This window comes from Leptosomus discolor, chromosome 10, assembly GCF_034619465.1.
Source record: "Leptosomus discolor isolate bLepDis1 chromosome 10, bLepDis1.hap2, whole genome shotgun sequence".
In the NCBI taxonomy this organism is placed as follows: domain Eukaryota; kingdom Metazoa; phylum Chordata; class Aves; order Leptosomiformes; family Leptosomidae; genus Leptosomus; species Leptosomus discolor.
The window spans coordinates 24,794,430-24,814,700 of NC_141400.1; the positions used below are offsets into that span (position 1 = coordinate 24,794,430).

A 20,271-nucleotide genomic window follows, 5' to 3' on the forward strand; every position below is an offset into this window, starting at 1 on the left:
AAACCAACAATGGCCAATGTCTGTGCTCGGACAGTACCAAAAGCATCTGCAACAAACGTCTGTCGTTTAGACAAGGTGATGCCACTTGGTGTAGCATCTTCTGGTTTTAGGGCTGAAATTTGGGCTCCCGTGTCTATCAAAAATATTATGGGTACTAACCTAGGTTCTACAAAACAAGTAATCAATAAATCACCTCGACAGGTTTCAGTGAGCCTTCTAAGGTACATTCATCCTTCGTCTCTCCGCCCACTACAAGGGGGCGAAGGGATTAGTTTCCCGGTGGCTTCTGGGAGGCAATTAGATCCAATAAAGGAGCACTAGGGGTAGGATTCTCGACCTTGACTTGTGGATTTTCGGGCCATCCTAGAACTAATTTTTCCAATTTTTCTGTCGGCAACCCGTTCATAAGTTCTCGGGGAATGCCTTTTTGCCATCCCATGGTCCACAAATTATTGTTTGTTTCCTACATCTTTGCCACTAGATGACATTATAGGAAATGTCTCTTTATTTTTGTTTGGGGGAGATTTCATTTCTGTGCATCTTAAAACTTTCGATTCTGGTTTGGCTAGAGAAGTGGCCACAGGGCCATATTTTCTCCCATAACTAACCAACTCTCGAGCGACCTCTCCCCAAGTCCCTGCTTTCTTTTCCTGAGGTTGACAATTAGGGGTCACAATTTCTTCTAATGCGGCAACAGCCCTATCACCCTGGGACATCGCTTGTATTTTTCCTCGCAATTGAATGCCAACACGTTTCAGAGAATCAGGGAGTCCCCTTATAAGAGGAGTTATTCGTTCTGGATCGACCGGTATCATCATTGGGGATTCATGTTTAGGTCTAAGTTCCCGGTCATACACCATTTGCAAACATGCTGCCTTTTGTACACTTTCTACTAATTAGTCAATCGTCCCTACGATTGCAAGGGGATCTTCCCTTTCCAACGGATTTAGTCCTCCAGCCCAAGAGGCTGCCCTCTGGGTTAGGGACCAGGGAGCACTATGGTTGCCAGTGGTTAGAAACACTCCGGGCCCCCAATAGCCCTCGGCTTCTTTGTCATTTAACAATATCTGGTCCCCACCAGACAACGACACTCTCCAAACATATTCTGTCTCCAAGTCCTTAGGAGTACGGCCAAAATATTTTTTCAATTTTTCTAGTTCAGTAGCCGAATATGGAATTTCTTTAGTAGTAATTTGAGGAGGTTCATTCCAATCATCCTCATATTTGAATTCAGTTTTGACCAAGGGTCTCAAAAAACTAGTGGGAACATTCATTTTGTCCAATCTTAGTTTCGCCTCCTCTACTTCCTGATTGGGGGATTCGATTCTTTTCTCAAGAGGTTTAACCTTCTCCTCGCCCGCAAGGAGTTTTTCTTTCAATACAGACTGCAGGTAATTTACCTGGGTTCTTTCCCCTGCCAATTGTTCCTTTAAAATCTCTACCTGTCCTTTTAGAGACTGTACCAAATCTTGTAGAGACTGTATAATTTGTGATTCTGCTGTGACTTGTTGATCCCTAGCTTCTACAGCTGCAGCCAGGCTTGTACCCAACACAGCACAAATGATTGATTTTTCCTTTCCGGACCGCAGTTTGGCATCCTTTTGTAAAGCACTGATTCGGTCCGTCACACTTTGCAAATTATACCAATTTTTCTATGCCCAGTCCATGCCTGGTACGGAAGGGCGAGCAACATATTTTTCCAAGAGATTGTACAAAACATTTTCACCCCTGTCAAACAAGGCGGAGTGGTCGTCTCAGAGAGGTGCACACATAAGTTTCAACAAATACAGCAAATTTCAACAAAGGGTCCGCTCCTTACGTCCCTGAGAGGTGCACAGGTAAAGGAAAGTGAGTGAAAATGCGGCACTCTCACTTCAGGGAATCCTGTCTGTGACGCCAGTTAAATGTCCAGACCCGAAATGGTCAGGGCTGGGGGGATTTTTCGTTATTCCCAGAGTGAGATTAAGACACAAACAAGGTCAGGTGCCGTAAAGAAAAGAAGTTTAATAGTTCCAAAAACATTCGTGTAGAGGCAGGAAAGAGAGAGAAAGAGAAGGAAAAAAAGTAAAGTACAAGTGCAATAGCTACCACCACGGAGCTGCGGCGTCCCGTCGGTCCGAATCGACTTCACGTCAGGTGGGGAATTCCACTGGGTGCTGGTAGTCGTGGTTCTTTTATTGGGGTGTTGTCGCCCCTCCCGGGAATCGATTAGCATCTCAGCCTTACCCCCCCCCAGCGGTGGTGCGCATGCCCAATACCGTCTCTGTGGGGGATCTTTCTGTCCCTGGGTCTGGGCGCATGGGCCGGGGTAAGGGTACAAACAGGAGATGTGCGGTTTTGTGGTCAGACAGGTGCTGTGTCGCTGCAGCGATGGTGAGGCAGACATCCCTTGAGGCAGGATGTTCCAGCAATGTTGAGATATCCGTTGCAGACACAGTCTCAACAAAGTCCTTTACACCACCCCATGGCTCAACATTGCAGTCTCATGGATGGTGCTCCATGGTGGCACAGAATGCAAAGATAGAGATAAAGAGAAAGGAAGAAGGAACAACAACTCAATAAAAGAACCACGACTACCAGCACCCAGTGGAATTCCCCACCTGACGTGAAGTCGATTCGGACTGACGGGACGCCGCAGCTCCGTGGTGGTAGCTATTGCACTTGTACTTTACTCTTTTTTTTCCTTCTCTTTCTCTTTCCTGCCTCTACGTGAAGGTTTTTGGAACTATTAAACTTCTTTTCTTTACGGCACCTGACCGTGTTTGTGTCTTAATCTCACTCTGGGAATAACAAAGAATCTCCCCAGCCCTGACCGTGTCAGGTCTGGGCAGCAGGTTTGCACGGGGCAGGGGTTATTATTCTTTTGGATTTTAGTCTGTTTATTCCTCCCCTCGTCCCGGTCCCCCCGCCCCGCCCGCCGCAGCGAGCATTCCTGGGCTGTCCCTTACTGCGGGCACAGGAGTTTGCAGGGGCTGGGTGGTGACGGTGGGGCTCAAGCATCTGAACAAGCTGTCGCTGCCCCCGAGGCTTATTTTGGGGGGAACAAGCCTGTTTTGCGGGAGCGGGGCGGGTGGTTGCGGTTCCGGTCCCGCGTGCCCCCCTCCTGCCCCCCTCGCGCCCCCCCCCCCCCCCCCCCCCCGCGACTGTTGAGCGCGGCGTCATTCAAACCGCGGCACCCCCGGTCCCAGCCGCCGCCGCGCAGCCGGTGCGGAGCTCCTCGGCCGCGGCTCGCCTCGGGGGGCTCTTTCCTCGCCCAAACCCGCGGCACTGCGGCTTGAAAGCCCAGCAGCGAAAGCCAGACGCCTCACCCTCAGCTCGGGCTCTAACGGACACCTGAAGCTGCCGGCTCGCTTGGAGGGAGGGGGCGCTTGGGGGGGGTCCGCGTCCCCCGCGGGGCTCCGTCCCCCGCCCCCCGGGTTCTTTTAGGGGCAGCGGGTGAAGGGAGGAGCAGGGAAGGAGAAAAGAACAAAGAACGACACCGTGGTGGACTTGGACGACAGCCTGACCAGCCTCATGTGGCTGACGGACTTCTCGATCAGGAAGGACACCAGCATGGGCAAGTCCTACTGCCCCAGTGGCCCAGAGCCCCTTGACTGTCACAAGCTTTCCAGCTTCGACGCCCCGATGTCGCCCCTGGCCGCTGACCCAGCGTGCATGGGGGTGCCCCACACTCCCGTCTCCTCCTCCTCCACCTCAAGGACGGCGCACCACACCATGCCCGTGCACCCTCAGCTGGCGGAGGACATCGACTACAAGACCAACCCGCACGTCAAGCCGCCCTACTCCTACGCCACCCTCATCTGCATGGCGATGGAAGCCAGCGATAAGCCCAAAATCACCCTCTCCGCCATCTACAAGTGGATTACCGACAACTTCTGCTACTTCCAACATGCTGATCCCACCTGGCAGGTAGGAGATTTGGAGACCTCTTGTCTTGTCCCCTCGCCCCGCAGGGCTGGGGAGGGCTTCCCACAGCCTCCACTGTGTAAGGCAAGGTCCCATGGGGATGCTGAATCCCACTGGGAGGAAAGCGGCACTGGCAGCTGGTGGGGAAGGGCTGTAACGGAAAGAGCTTGGGTGTGCAGAAATGCCGCGACCATGAGGGCGGCGGAGGGAAGGAGCCATTACGGGGGAGAGCCCGGGGCCATTTTGGGTGCAAGGAGGTACCTGTCGGGCTGTTGGCCCCTGCGGCTCCTCTTGGCTCCAGGACGAAGGCGTCTCTGTCCCCAGCTCCACCTTTCTGAGGCTCTTGTGGGGTCCTGAGTCCCTCCGGGCTGAGCACACGTGAAATCGCCAGACTGAGCATCTCTGGGTGCTGAGGTGCAGGTGTAGGAGAGGGACGGAGAGGACCCCCAGGGAGATGCCGCTTGTTGGACAAATCCTTCGCTGGGGAGGTTCAGAGCAGAGATGCTGCTGCTTTCCCAGCAAGGCAGGTCTCCTGTCCCCTTGGACAGGCGTAGGAGGCTCCATTGCTGTGATGAGCTGCTGAGGCCTCAGAGGGAAGCCCAAAAAAGAGGTCAAATAGGGCTGCTGTCCCCAGCTAGCACGAGCATGTCCCCAGGGGGTAGGGGACAGCCCCCAGGCTCACCAGCTTTGGGGACCGCGTGAAGTACAGGGGCTTTTCCCAATCACCTTGGCTCGCTGCCCTCCTCCGTTACGCAAGGAGACGTCCGGCACGTGAGGCTTTCTAGGATATGGCAGGGCAGGTGGGACCTGGGTGGCTCGTCCCTCTGCTTGGGTTATTCCCAGCCCAAATCCGCAGTGTGCCAGTGATCCCGGTGGCAGCGCTCACCCAGGCAGGGCTGGGCAAAACTGCTGCAAAGCCCCTGCCCACGTGTTGCCCACCTTCCTTCTGGGCAGGTGGGTCTCCAGCAGCTCTTGAAGCCCAACATGGGGAAGGGAACCCCCCGGTCCCTCTCCAGGGCCAGCGTGTTGACTTTCTTCTGCAAACTCACGGCTGGATAATCACCACATTTTTAATTAAATGTGTTTATTAAAAAAAGAAAGAAGGTTTTCAGTCCTCTCCACAGAGATGCAGGGAGTTTACGGGATTGTCGCAGGCAGGAGTGATAAATATGTTAAGCGGCCGGGTCATAACAGAGGGCGGCCCAGGCTGAATGAGGTCTGGGGTGGGGAGGGGAGATGGGGAGCAGAGAATTCAGCTGGCAAGTCTCTCACCCTCGTAAAATTTTGTTAAGCTGTAAATGAGGCATTCCCACAGCCTGAATTGTTTGCAGGGATATCAGTGTTCCTGCTGCTTTTTTCTTTCTCTCTCTTTTTTGCTTTTTTCTTTCTTTCTCTCTCTCTTTTCCTTTCTCTTTTTTCTGTCTCTCACTCTCTTTTTTTTCCCTGTCTCTCTCGCTCTATTTTTCTTTTTTACTTTCTTTTCGAGGCTGTGTTCTCTACCCCTGTCCCGATTCCTGTACGTGAAGGCAGCCTGGAAAGGTCAAGCCACCCATACTCTGGGGGGAGATGGATATATTCCTGTGGGAGCTGACTGCTTTGGAGAGGCATCAACACACCCAAGGAGCTTCAGCCCAGAGGAGGGTTTTGGTGTGTGCGTGTGTGTGTGTGTGTTTTTCGACAGCTCTAAGCATTCAAGCCTTGTTTTTTCTACTCGGCACTACGGATTATGGATGAATAAGCATAAAGATATCCAGGCAACATTAAAAAAAACCAACCCTCTACCATATCCAATCTCTTAATACAGTCTTGGCTTTGTGGAGTCCAATGCTGGGTTATTTACCCAACAACTGAGTTTCCTTTCTGATTATTCACATCACTCCAGGCACATTCAGGGTTTCAGAACAGCTCGACGGGAGCAGAAACTTCTCTTTTTCTCCCCCCCCCCCCCCCCCTTTTATTTTTTTCTTTTCCCCCTTCAGCTCATTGGAGTGGTGGCTGGTGGGATGCTGCTGGATGGTGTGATTCCACATCAAGTTTCCTCAGGCCAGGAGACACGTCTGGGGACACACCGGGCTGTGGTGGAACAGTCCATGTGTGTCTCCAGATTTGCCCATCTGGTTTGGGTCAGCCTGGCTGCAGGGGAGGCACGGTGCCTATTTTTTTTCCAAATATTTTCCCCTCAACACTAGCAATAGGCACAGATGAACAGGGGGATGCAAGGAGGGCCCTCACAATGCCATCCCCCGCGGTGCTGCCACGTGTTGCCACTTGTAATGGGGCTGTGGCCACACTGGTGTAAACCATAGAATCATTTAGGTTGGAAAAGACCTTTAAGATTATACCCTCCTCTTCCTCCTTAGACACGAAGGAGGACCCAGCCTCCTTCTCAGCTCCATGCCTAGAGCGAGTCTGGCCAGTTTCTCCCAGTGCTCTGCATGATCAAAGGCCCCACAGTCCCGATTTACAACCAAGGAGAGTTGCCCAAAAGCTTCCTGTTGGTTGGCAGGTCCTAGCTTGAGCCCCTTGGCTCCTGTCACCTCTGGCTGGATTAGACAGAAGGCAAGAAAACTCTGCTGGTGGCTAGGGGCAGGGGAGTTTCTGTTGAGCATGCAGCCTCGGATGTCTCGATGTTGCCGTTTCTGCTTTCTTTTTCCCAAAGGGCCTTGCTGAAAACGTGCTTTTCTACCAGCCTCCCCACACAGGTAGGTGCTGCAGCAGCAAACAAGTGTTCAACCTTGGGTTTTTTTTTTCTCTTTTGGGTCTAGAACTCCATCCGGCACAACCTCTCCTTGAACAAGTGCTTCATCAGGGTGCCCCGAGAGAAGGGCGAGCCAGGGAAAGGCGGGTTTTGGAAGCTTGACCCCCAACATGCTGACCGTCTCGAGAACGGGGCCTTCAAAAAACGGAGGACAGCCCCAGTGCAGATCCATCCTGCCTTCACCAAAACAGACCAGCCAGAAGCACAGGGCATCGCCAGCCCAGCTGCCTCCCCTTGCGCCTCCAATAACATCCTCAACGTCAACATGGAGTCGCAGCAGCTGCTGAAAGAGTTTGAAGAAGTCACCGGCACCCAGAACTGGAAGCCGGTGGTTGGCAAAGCAGGGCAGAAGCACAAGCAGCCCTCGCCCAAGCGAATGGCCAAGACACCTCGGCTTTCTGACTCTGCCTTGCTGACCCAGGAAGAGGAGGCCGAGCTGGGATCACTGACAGGTGACTTTGGCTGGGAAGCCATCTTCAACACCAACCTGAATGGAGACTTCTCCACTTTGGGGGATCTGGAGCTCCCACCTACTCCAACCAGCCCCGTAACACACGACCTGGACTTGACAGTACACGGGCAGCACATTGAGTGTTCCCAGGGGCAGGAGCAGGTCCTCACCGCACCCGGCCAGAGCATCTTGGACTTTGATGAAACCTTTCTGGCCACTTCCTTCCTGCAACATCACTGGGACGAAGAGACAAACGACTGCCTCTCCACCGCTGTCAACATAGAGCAGTTGTTTGATCTCAACGACACCTCTTTTCCGGCAGATGCGACCGACTGGAGCAACCTGGCGGCCCTCTTATGAGAGGCCAGTCACCTTCCAAAGCCGACACAGACTTTAGTAGGACACTCCCCCCGTGCTGCTGGGACTTACAAGGGACAAGATTTTCTAGAGACAGAGACATCCACAGTGACTTTTACCAGCTTAAGTCACGGAAACACCACCACAAGAACTGCATGGTATATCTTTAAAGGACACATCACAAGTCTCTAGTCCATGAGTCTCCTCAAGAGGAGAAATATTAACAGCACTTATTTTTTTACTTGTAAAGGAAGAAATGTGAATATGTAAACTATCTTTTTTTTTTTTTTTTTTTCCGCCTCTGTGGAAATGAACATGGTACATGTTACTTCAGGGCTAAAGGAAAGCACCTGTTAAATCCCATCCAAGACATTCCTGGTAGCTTAGGACTTTAGAACTTGATAGGTTAAGTGCAATTTCCTCACCCCTTCATCTCTCCGTTTCTCTTTCCTTTTTCTGTCTAGGGTAGTTGGTAGGTACAGTGTAATAATTAGCTAGCATGTAAAGAGAAGTCCCTTCTGGATTCTCTGAGTTCAACCTCCCTCCTGATTTGTGCCTAGGGAAGAAGAAAAGGTTTATAAATCCAGTAAGTCTGTCTCTTCAGTTGTTTTTATATAATCTGTTAAATATTATATATTCAAAATGTTTTCACCTTTAAATGTTTTTTATATAATCTATTAAATGTTATATATTCAAAAAGTCTGCCTCTTTAGCTGTTTTTATATAATCTACTAAATATTATATATTTTAAAACCCCTGTGTTTTTAACATAGCATTTCTTAATAGTGGGGGGATAGGGGAAATGCGTTTTGGGCGCTGTATTCGGTTTGTGTGGTGGGGTTTTGGTAGCAGGGGAGGGGCTACAGGGGTGGATCCTGTGAGAAGCTGCCAGCAGCTTCCCCGGCTCCAAGTTGAACCCACCGCTGGCCAAAGCCGAGCCGATCAGCAACGGTTGTTGTGCCTCTGCGATATTTAAGAAGGGGGGCGGGGGGGGGGGAAGAAACTGCTGGAAAACCTGCAGCAGAGAGAGGAGTGGGGTGTGAGGGAAACTCTGACACTGAGGTCAGTGAAGGGGGCAAGGGGGTGGAGGTGCTCCACGTGCTGGAGCAGCGATTCCCCTGCAGCCCGGCGTGCAGAGCATGGTGAGGCCGGCTGTCCCCCTGCAGCCCGTGGGCGTTAGCGGTGGAGCAGCTGCCCACCTGCAGCCTGTGGAGGACCCCGTGCTGGAGCGGGGGGGGGGGGCACCTGAAGAAGGCTGTGACCCTGTGGGAGACCCACGCTGGAAGCGAAGCCGTTGCAAAGGGGGACTGTGGTGCTGAGACTCACGGAAACTCCCAGCAAAAACCCCGCCTGGTCTCGGGTGTGGAGGGAGGCGTGTCGGATACAGAATCACCAAAGGAAAACATTAACTCGACAGAGAAGAAAACATCAAAGGAGAAACCCATGGAGACCACCAAAGAATCCGAGCCTCCTGCTTTCCTTAGTATTGCAGCCAGCAGGGAAGCACCACGTGAGGCTTCTGGTAACGTGGAAGTGGAAGCCCTGACCCCAACGGAGGAGGCAGCACCCCGAAGCCTTCCAGGTCGGGGCAAACCAGAGGGCAGTGACTGTGCTAAGAAGATAGAGACCTGTGGCTCCAGGAAATCGGCGAGATCTTGCAAAGGTGGCAAAGTTGCGGATTAACACTGTCCGAAGCTTTAGTTAGGTCAGTGTGGTAACTGAAGCATGAGCTCTCTTCATTGCAGCCAAGTGAACTGCATCCAACACTCAAATAATCACAATTAGTCAGAATTCCTGAAAATTACCGACCCCACTGGGCTGCGCCATGTTCTGGGTACCTGTTGCTTGTATATCAAAGTAGTTCCTTTGAGAACTTTCCTGGGTTACACTACCATAAACAGATTTAAATGACATTATTTACTCCCTTTAAAAAAACGTGCAATATTTACCCACTCAAGAGGTGGTGAAGAGGTTTACTTATATTTTGAGAGCACTTTGCAAGCAGCATTTAACGTTCTGTGTAGATGTTCAGTCATCCTAAACAGAATTAGACTAGAAAGAATGATCTCTCTGCCCGCTTGGAGAGATTGCATATGGAGGAAGATTAAACAATTTTCTGATTTTGACAAATAATTGTGATAAATATATAATTTTTCCACTGTAGAGACAAGATATTTAAACTGTTCATATGCACTGTGAAGAAATTCAATGTATTGGAAGAATAATTAAGGATTACAAATGCATTAAAACTTAGCAAGGCTCCACAGAATTACTTTTCCATTATCTAACTTCTCCGGGATGTTGGGTCAATAAAAGCAGAGACATGTTTTTGTTTGTTGGTTTTGGGGTGTTGTTCCCCGCCCTCTCCCCCACTAGGACTGTATGCTTTGGTATGGTATATTTTGGAGTAAATGGTGCCAGAACAAATACAAAGCTAATTCCCACCCCAAAGCATCAGGTTTTAGAATATCCCCAGAAGATTGAATCATTTGACATTTTTCTTCTGGTTTGAATTGTTGTTGTTTTCTTTCTAGCGTAAGGACTTGTGTGTGAGCTTGTTCTATTGGTTTGTTTATTTACTGAGTTTATTGTCTTTTTTTGATTGTTTCCCTCGCAGAACAGACACATTTCCTGTATGAATCTGTGCAGCAAACAGAGCTGAAGTCACCAGTCTGACATTGATTTTTTTCCCTAATTTTAATATATGCATCTGATGCAATCCATGTGTACTGACTGACGAAGGCAGAGGCTGCAGTGTACGTTCTCATCACAAAGCTGGATTAACATATACTAGTTTGGTGCTTACAGTGTGTTTGCGCTGCTTCTTTCATAGCATCATCACAGAAGGGTTTGGGCTGGAAGGGGCCTCCAAGGCCACCCAGTGCCACCCGCTGCCCTGGGCAGGGACACCTCCCACCAAACCAGTCGCTCCCAGCCCCGTCCAGCCTGGCCTGGAGCCCTGCCAGTCAGGGGCAGCCCCAGCAGCTCCGGGCAGCCTGTGCCAGCGCCTCGCCGCCCTCCCGCGAAGAGTTTCCTCCCCGTATCTCACGGGAGGGAAGCGTCCCGCAGCCCCCAGCCCCGCCGCGGGGCCGCCGGCTGTGGCGCGGGGGAGAGGGGAGAGGGGCCCGACTGCTCCCCCCTCCCGCGGGGAAACCAGTGCCGGGGAGACGGGGCGAGGTGGGGGGGGGAGCGCCGCTCTCCCGGGCTCCGCGGCGGCAGTGGCCCCCGCGAAAATTAAGTCCCGGAGCTGTCTGGGGATCGGGCGCGCAGCAGCCCACCCACCCCCCCCGCCGCCCGGCCCGGCCCTCGGCCGTTGCCCCTCCAGGCATTTCCCAGGCCGTCCCGGGGCGGGCGAGCCCCGCCGGTGCTGCCCTGGGATGGGGAGGCGGGGACGGGAGGGTCCCCCCGCGGGAGCTCGGTCGCCGCTGGCCCCGCCGCTCCCCCCCACCCCGAGCGTGATGTGAATGGATGGAGAGACTCATCCCAAGCCCAGACGAGCCGGTTTATAAACACCACCTCCTGAAGGGCTCCGTTTATACTTTGTCAAAACGACAAAACGGTGGAGACGTGCGGGGACAGCGCGATGGCGGGACAGCAGGAAAGGTCCTGTAAGAGAACGACCGGCTTGTTAATCGATTAATATTTGTAAATATTTGGTAAAGTTTTTAGGACAACTAGCGATTCTAAATGATTAGACCAGTCAGCAGGGCTTTTGAATAACGCATCCCATTAAATACATCTAAATATCTCTGTAGCGATTGCTTTATTTGCAGGGCATCCCCCGCATCTTTCTCTCCCGTTCATTTTTTTTTTTTCCGCCGCCGGCAGCTGGTTTCTTATTGGCGCGTTTGCCTGAATATCAGGATCCCCAAATATGTGTTTCTCCCTGTACTTATAAACCGAACGTTTACAGAAAATGCTCTTTCAACTTTGAAATCGAGAGCGGTAATCACTTGGAAATTTCGAGTCGGAAGCGAAACTATAAAACTAAGGGGAAACCGAACTGAGCGCGTATACATTTTGCTGGTTGGTGACTTCTGGTTTGTAGACAGCATTTAATTTAGACAGATTTGATTAGAGATGTATTTTTCCCAATATCAAGCCTTTTCTTTCTGTTTCAAATTACAAACGGTTTTCTCTCCCCCCCCCCCCCCCCCCTTCCCCCCCAGTGCATGATTTTCACGTTTCCTTATTTCCACCGGAAAAAAGAAAGGCGATTCTTTCCTATCGCTTTCCCCATCCATCCTCAGTCTCGCTACAAAAAGAACTGATATTATTATCACTAATGACCCGGCCCCGCTCCCGCTCGAGGGGGGGCCGAGGGACGGCCGAGCTCAGGGAACACGCCGAGGGGGCAGGGCCGAGGGCTCGCACCCCGAGGCGCGAATCCTTTTAACGACGACGACTGACTTGAATCAGCGAGAGACCGGGCCTTCTCCTCGCCCGGCTCCGACCTGGCAGCTCGGCATCGCCCGCCGCCCCCAAAACTTCTCCCGGTCGCTGCGCCCGGCGGAGACCAGCCGGGAGCCGGGACCCCCGCAGCGCCCGGGGGACAGAGCCGCGTCCCAGCGCCCGCCCCGGCGGCAGCGCTCAGACTCTCCCTCGGGACGGCGCGGCTCGACAGTGACCGACTCCGGGCGGAGCGGCTGCCACCTCCCCCAAAACCGCGCTCGGCCCCTCACAGACACCCCGCTCTCTGCCCACAAACCGCCCGCGCCAGCGCGCCCCGCGGAGGCGTGCGGAGAGCGGAGCGCTCACGGCAGACGATTTCGCCGGCCCCTCCCGCGGACGCGGGGCTCGGGGGGTCCCGCTGCCGTCCCCGCCTCCCGCCCCCGCTCCCTGCCGTTCCCGGGGCCGCTCCGCCCGCGGCAGAGCCGAGCCCGGCCGGCGGCTGGGGGCGCCGGGCGGGACGTACCGGGAGCCGGGCGAGTCCCCGCCGGCTGTGGCTCCGCTGGGAGCGCGGGGGCGGGCGGGGCAGGGCGGGAGGGAGGAGACCGGCAGGGCGAGGGTTGGGCTGCGGGGGCTGGAGCGTTCCACAGCCACCACCCCCTGTCACTGCTCCGGCCGTTCGGCACCCGAGGCCCGTGCTCAGCCTCCGGCCCGGCAAGTCTCCCCCCGGGGGAGCGGGGACGGTCCCGCAGCTCCACCGCGGCGGGCGGCAGAAACCAGCGCCCCGCGCTCGGCACGGAGCCGCCGTCCTGCCCGGCACCGGAGCGCCCCGGGGCAGCACAGACAGCTACCGCGGCCCTCGCTCCGCACCCTGGAACGCAACAGCTCCGCTATTTCAATCAGAACTGCTGACAGTGAGGGAGAGTTCAAATCCGTGACAGACAGAGGTGCCTCTCTCAAATCGTCCTTCGCCGGCACAGCCCGGCTCACGCACGGGCAGACCAGGCGCCAGCAGGGGCTCCCCGGGGGCCCGCTCTGTCCCGGGAACCGCGCTGCGCACCCCTCTCGCTCAGACGCACACGACCAGCGGCAGCACCGCGGGGGCCGGGGCGTCTCTGCGCGTTCGCCGCGGGGAAAGGAGGTTCGTCAGCGCCTGGGCTCTGCCCCAGCCGATGCTGAACCAGACCCGACGGGACCTCTCGGGCTGCAGCATCTCCCCCCGCAGCGAGGAGCAGGCGAGGCGCAGCGGCTCACGGCCGGGCTCTCACGCAGAGGGTCGCGGCGAGCGGCTGCAGCCTCCCCCTGCCCCACGGGGAGGAACTTGCCCAACTTTCGCAGTGTCGCAGCCCGGGGCTTCTTCCAAAGCGCCCCCACCCTCCTTCTGTCCTCACAGTCATAACCCCTCCGTTATCCTTGCCTGCACTTTGAACAGCAAAACCAACAGCCCGCGCCTCTTCCACACCTATCCCCCTGCCGGCTTTTCCTCTGGGCAGGAACAGCAGTCGTCGGCACAGTTGCCGTTTAACCGCCGCCGGCAGCTCAGCCCCACACAGCCGCTCGCTCACTTCCCCCCGGTGGGACGGCGGAGAGAATCGGAGGACTAAAAGTGAGAGAACTCGTGGGTGGAGACAAAGGCCGTTTAAGAGGCAAAGCAAAAGCTGCGCACACAGGCAAAGCGAGAAAGGACTCCAGTCACCCCTTCCCATCGGCAGGCAGGCGTGCAGCCCCCTCCAGGAGAGCCGGGCTCCACCACGCCTTACGGGTACTTGGGCAGACAAACGCCACCGCTCCCAACGTGTCCCCCTTCCTTCTTCTTCCCCCAGCTCTTTACTGCCGAGCATGACGTCACACGGTACGGCACAGTCCTTCGGTCAGCTGGGGCCCGCTGTCCCGGCTCTGTCCCCTCCCAGATTCTTCCGCACGGCCGGCCTGCTCGCTGCTGGGGCAGTGGGAGAAGCAGAAAAGACCCGGACGCTGTGCGAGCACTGCTCAGCGGGAATGAAAACTTCCCCGGATTATCGGCTCTGATGCCAGCACAAAGCCATCGTCCTTTGGTCATCAAAGAAAGATAAAAAAAAAAAAAAGAAAAAGAAAAAGAAATAGAAAAACAAAAAAGAAAAAAAAAAAGAAGGGGAAAAAAAAGCGCGGACAAGCCGATTTTTTCCCCACAAGGCTCCCAGGCAGGGCGGGCAGGATGGGCTGACCCAAGCTCCAGCGTGGCCATTTTTCTGAGAGAAAAAAAAATTATTTGAGGTGACTGGGAATTGCTGCAACTGCTATTGTTGTGATCTGGAAAGTTTCAGTGGGAACAAAACCTGAGTGCACAGAAGGAAAGAGCAAAGAGCAGTCAGGACAGAACATGCAGCCTGTTTCTGTGCTCACCCCCACGCACGGCCACCTGAGAAAATGACAGGCAGGACAGGCTCTGCGGGCTGCAGCCGTGACCGCTCAAGCACCCCTACGTCGGCAGCACGCCAGCCCCCCCTCCCTGGCCCTAGCTCTGCGTTTCTCCTCCCTCGCTCCAACAGCGGCACTTTTCGGGGAACGTGGTGAACCGGGTCAGGGAGCTGAACTGGCAAATACCAACTGAACACCACCGGGGTTCTGCGGCCAGGGCCGCCCCCCGCCCAAAACACAGGGCCAGTACCAGCAAGACCAACAAGAACCTGCACTGGGGCACGAGGTGACCCAGGCAACTGCAGTCAAAGGGAAAAGATGGCAACGCTCTTGAGTTGACTTGGAGTGTTAAGGACCGGCAGCGTCAGACACTCCCGTTTCGGGCTGGCTCAGGACAACGCTGGTCTGCTCAGGACAGCAGTTTCCAAGTTGTCTTTTTGTCCACAGAAGTTGGCAAAATAATCAGTCCTGGTCAGCTCAGCTACAGTCTGTTAAGACAGAAAGCAGAAGGAGGGTAGGAAAGAAGAAGGAGGGTAGGAAAGAAGACAAGAGCAGCGCAGACCACACGAGTGAGAGTAGTTGTCTCTCGTTTCAGGTGCGGTTCAAGGCTCGTGCGAAGCCATGAAAACAGTCTAGTTAGTCCAGTCCCTCAGAATCTGGGCAAGGAAAGCCCTTGGTATTGCTGGAAACTGCTGGGGTCTCAAAGGAAGAGCAGTGTAAGTATCACTCTGTCCTGCTCCCGCTCCCTCTGATGCTGGTATCGAAATAACAGAACCACACACGACTTACATGACACATGTCCTTAATAAAGCCAGAGCCCTTCTTGTCTTACCATCAGACCTCACCCAGAGGTCTGCTTCACAGCACATGTCACTCAGAACACACTCGATGCAGCTTTGCCTGCCCTGGAAGAAAATCATCTCCTCTTTCTAAGATGTTCTCAATTTACTGGTTATTGTTTTAAGAAGCATTCATTCTCAGACTTAGTCAGAAGAAGAGACTCACTGGCGTGATTACCTCTGGGGCACTCATTGTTAAAAATAAACAGCTATTTTTAACCTCTGAGACTAACCATTCAGTCCATTAGTACCGCTTTTGAATGGCCTTCCTTCACATTCATGTCATGCAAAACAGTTTTCTGTGACCTTATGAAAATACACACACTAACTGAAAAGATACTGGAGAATGATTGTATAAAGACTGTTTTGCTTTTGTGAAGTGTAAGGAAAACCAGATCTTACCTGGGAGCCCCTTGTTCATACGTGTAAGAACTGAATGCCAAAAAGTCTCGCCATCTCACGCATTCCCTCAATCCAATCCAGTTTGTCTAATAACTGGAGATTCCCACAGACCCAGCCAACAGAATGATCAACCGTTTTCCATGTGTGAAAGGCAATGCCTTGTTATAAACCATCAGGACAGTGTTGCTCTTTCTACTAATAACAACGTATTTTTATGACAGCTTGTTACAAATCAGGAAACAAAATTCCCCCCAGGACATTCTCATATGGCTCTTTCAAAAACCTGGCACACACAAATAAACACTTATGTATTCTAAAGATAGACACAGACGGTGCTACAGCAAACTGCCGTTAAGGCCTATCTCAATGACACACTTTGTACTGTTTTCCCCACTCCCCCAAAGGACTACTGAAACAGAAACTCCAGTTGCTCTTCACCTGTTTACAGGGGTTTTTAACTGAGTGGACTTTGGTGGAACAAACCCCTTCAATATTAACAATCCAAACAACTGTTAATATAACACCTTCTGTATTAACAACACCTATCTCAGCTGCACATAGATTTATAATTTCAGCACTAAACCAAGTTTCCACTTAGTTGAAAAGTATTTAACTTGAACAGAGATCATCTGTATGTCATGAATGACGCTCAGATCAGTACTCAGCTTTATGAGCTGTTCACACCACACAACACCAAATCACTCCAATGAAGAGTGAAGCCCAGTGTGATTCGTGTCATATAAAGGCTATTTTTAAGCATCTGTAGTGACTGTCTTAACATCTCGCACACTGTTTTGTTCTCCTTTGGAGCCTAGCTTTGTTGGCATGCACCGTGAAGTAAAACAGAAACCTGGCAGTTCATTAAAAGTCCTTCTGATGTATAGTACACACAAAATAAAAACCTTCCAGAACTTCAACATGGTCCATCTATTCAGATACGTTGGAACTGGGACTGAGCATTTGTTTGGTTTTGTGTACTTTAAACAGAAACATACAGAGAGATGAAATATTGAGGGTACAAGTACACAACAGAGCACAGCACAACAGCAGAGTAAATAAGCTCATGTTGCTGCATACAGACTGTTCCAGTACCTGAGCTAAACTGATTATTTCTCCCTACGCTCACTTTAGCTTATACCTATTCCCATGTTAAGGAGCTGGCCTTAAAAAGAACAAACAAACTGGATAAATAGCTTCACCCATAGACATCTGCCTTATTATCAAACAAATCAGACAGCACTTGGAGAGTAAGTAAAGGAAAACGGTGATGAAGAACATGAAAGCCCACGTTTTCGAAAGGGTAATTCATTAGATGCACCTAGAAAAACACAGAGGCTGCGTTAACCTGCGTGATGTCTTTCATAGTCAGAGAAATCCCTACTTTTTAAAAACTGTGACAACTCAAATTATTAACTTTGTATTAGGATTCTTTGCTAAAAAAGGTAAACATACATACATGGAAGTCCCGAACTATTTACAAGTCAGGAAAGAATATCCCTCATCAGTTGAAAAGTATATGCTGAATTAAGTAAATCACAAAGGTCAGGTCTGAATTTGGTCAGAACAGGACTTCTAAGGACTGAACCACCTGAGTATTAAATGTAAGGTCTTAAACAGCAAAGCAATGAGTAAGTGTGACAGCTTAAAGTAAGTTCAAGTAGTTAATTTCGTAAAAGCACCACACTTGACAAGTTGTGAAAACGGGTAAGTTGTTCTCAAAACCCAGAAAGGAGTGAAAAGGAACATCATCACGTAACATGACTGAAAGGTAAGGGCTTCAGTATTTTACATTCCAGTGACACGCAAAACCCAGTCTCACCCAGTGGTAGAATGCTCTATTTGCAAAGGTGTACAAACAGAGAACAGACAGTTACACAAGTTACATGAAATGTTCAACAAAATCTACAATCATGAAAAAAAACCCCAGTCATTCAAATACATTAACCTTTTGAAACTTTACCTCATTTCTCATCGTTCTCCAAACATTTAAGATAATTCGCCCAACAATATTGATTTCACTCATTGTATCTGACCCAAATTCATCCAGCTCAACTGCAAATTGATTCCCTTTCTTTTCATCTAAAGACATTAAAAGAGAACAGATTTAGGCAAGTTACAGGACAGTCAAGACCGGATCAAGCTATCCCTCTTCCAATTTGAGCTCTCTAGAAAAATAAGAATTCATAAAGACTGTCACCGATTGCACAAGATTGTGTATTTACCAGTCTTCCACACGATCTCCAAATAACACTCCCCCAGGTTTTCCTGCTCTTGCACATCCAAGATAACGCTTCCTTCGTTTTCATTGAAATGGTGTCCATGGCAATATATTTTCCATAGCAAATATATTGGTTAAGCAATGCCCGATGTTGCTTGAAAGCTACCTGCAAGCACATGAGTGCACAACGTAAAAAAAAAAAAAAAAGTTATTTCTACCCTGAAGGATTTCTAACTCAAGGCTTTACTTGTAAAGTGAGTTCTGGATAGCCCAGACGGAAAGCAAGCTCACACTTAGGGCATGACATTTTTGAGAGGAGCTCCTCAGTGTCAACATTTCCTTATCTTCCTCCTGCAGCTCAGGCAGAAAAGAATACTGACCTTACAAGAACACGAGTTCTTAGAAACATTTTAAGTGTTATACATTCCACTTCTGGGTGTGCATCTACCACCTGCCACAAGAACACCGGTCCTATGAATACCAGGGCCGTGGAGATCACACCTACGTCCTGCAGGCCCACTCCAATTTTATGTCCAAAGATGTTAAGGGCTATAACCCTGGTTCCCTTCGCTAGAACTGAACCCATGTTGTGTGGGACTTCACAACTGCAGGGAAGGAAGCCCAGCTGTGAAACACACAGGGACATCGCCGTTAAGAACCGTGCAGCTCCCAGAGAAGTGACCTTTCTTCTTTGAGGAACTCTTCATCTGCACCCCAATTCCAGCATCTTGAACAATGGCTTCTGTCACAAAGGCAGGTACTATGGAGAGCTTTGCTGATGGAACTAAATGCATCAACTGCAGTGCAGACACAGCTGTCCTGCAAGGCAAGGGCTGCGACTCAGCCTTTGAGAACCAAAGCAGAGACACATTAGTTACCTGTCCCAAACAGAAGAGATTGCTCAGCCGTACTTCTACAGCAGAGCAGGAAACCTTGGTGACCTTTGGAGGGCTAAGAAACTTTTGACTGCAACACTTACCATTTCTCTTACCAAAGAAAAGGCAAATCTTGAAGTGTGAGGGGTCACAAGTTTTTCCAAACAGCCTTCAATTCCTCTGAAGACTGTACCAGAGACACTACTGTTGCAACCAGTGCATCATCTCCATTTGAGCCGTCAGGGGAAGGTAATAACAAGGTTCATGCAGTCAGTTATTATTGCTGAAGAACAAATTGGAGACCTTTGTGCTGGAGGAAATTTGTGACCTTTGATGCCAATTCGTATTTAAACTTCCACGTCTTCCTGTTTTCATATATTAAGCATTTAAAGATTCATCAATGTCCAGTTGACAGCAACTTTCAGCTGAAGACGCGAATTCGTTCTCATGGTTTTCTGTCCTTGGGAGATGTCTACAAGTCAGACCTTTTCTGAAGAGGTCACAGGTATCAAAAGCACCAAAAAATTCTGAAGGCATCAAAAGAGTGCACAGATTTTCAAACCTCAAGGAAGGAGTGTGTGAACACAGCTCTTCTAAAACACCATGTTTTCCTGGCCAGGTGCGGAGACGGGAGTTGGACAATCCACAAAAGACTCAATATGCGTTATATCAGGAAACGCCTTTTATTGTGCAGATGCACTTTCTTATATAGCATAATTTTCCAAAGTCATCATGACTTGCAGTTTTTCATAAACTCCAATTGTGCTATACATACATCAGTCATCTGCTTCTACCTATCACTTTACTATTAATACTAATGCGTTCCGCCTCATACGGATGTTAGCTTTTGATTCTTCTATTCTGACCCTCAAGGTCGAAGTGTCCTTGAGGCCTACTATATTAGTTTAGACAAACTGTTCAACAGAGTTTTCCCTGTGCAGGCCCTCTAGCATTCCATGCCTGTTTTCAGCGAGCTACGCTCCCACAGCCAGGCACGCAGGATGCCAACAGAAGAGATGCTGTTGCTCTGCTGGGGAAGCCCAAAGATGCAACTACCCCCTATCGGGTTCTATCAAGTACCTTTATTAATTGGCGTAGTCGGCAGGATTGCCATGGATAAATTACTACAGGAACATAACTGTGTGCCATCCCCTGCGGGGACAGACTGGGCCCAGAAATTCTGGAAAGATGAGGATAAGGTAGTAGAGCGGATAAAACAGTGTAAGAGCCAGAGGACGCTCAAATTGGGCAAAGGTAAAGGAGTCGTTTGTGCGGTTTTAGGAGCCTGTTTGTGGAGCGCGCAAAAGGAACTGAGAAGTTCCCCGGCGCCTGCGAGCGTTGCGGCCGTGGAAGACGCGGCTCTGGGATAGGAGAATGAGGTGCTTAAGGCCTCGATGGCATTTGAAAAGGAGACGCGTGGCAAAGCGGAGTGTCGGGCCAGCGAGCTTTTAAGTGCAAATAGGCTGTTAGAGAGACAATCGGAGGTCCCGAGAATACGCTTTTGAGTAAAAATGCACTTTCAGAGAGGCTGTTGCTTGCAGCGGCAGAAAGGGAGAGGAAGTTGCAGGAGACGTTGGACAAGTTGCTTGACCGAACGGGCCACATGCGGTATCCTGACTCAGTCCAGCATGTCCGGACAATGAGGCGCCCCGAATGCCCCGAGATATGGGGGGAGGACA

The 20,271-nt window shown here is 51.3% G+C and overlaps 1 protein-coding gene and 1 pseudogene across 1 annotated transcript; one reads left to right on the forward strand and one right to left on the reverse strand.

Moving 5' to 3' along the window:
- Positions 1-268: 268 nt before the first annotated feature.
- LOC147414820 (uncharacterized) lies at positions 269-2,249 on the reverse strand (annotated as a pseudogene).
- LOC147414821 (forkhead box protein J1-like) lies at positions 2,248-7,475 on the forward strand. Its single transcript, XM_086470857.1, has 4 exons — positions 2,248-2,308; positions 2,369-2,373; positions 3,427-3,909; positions 6,672-7,475. Exons 1-4 carry the CDS (start codon positions 2,248-2,250, stop codon positions 7,473-7,475), a joined length of 1,353 nt encoding a protein of 450 aa, XP_086326983.1.
- The last annotated feature ends 12,796 nt before the right edge of the window (positions 7,476-20,271 follow it).

Coding starts and splice junctions, on each gene's coding strand:
- LOC147414821 (XM_086470857.1), top strand. CDS start 2,248: ATGCCCAATACCGTCTCTGTGGGGGATCTTTCTGTCCCTGGGTCTGGG. Junction 3,910..6,671: donor ATGCTGATCCCACCTGGCAG/GTAGGAGATTTG, acceptor TTTTGGGTCTAG/AACTCCATCCGGCACAACCT.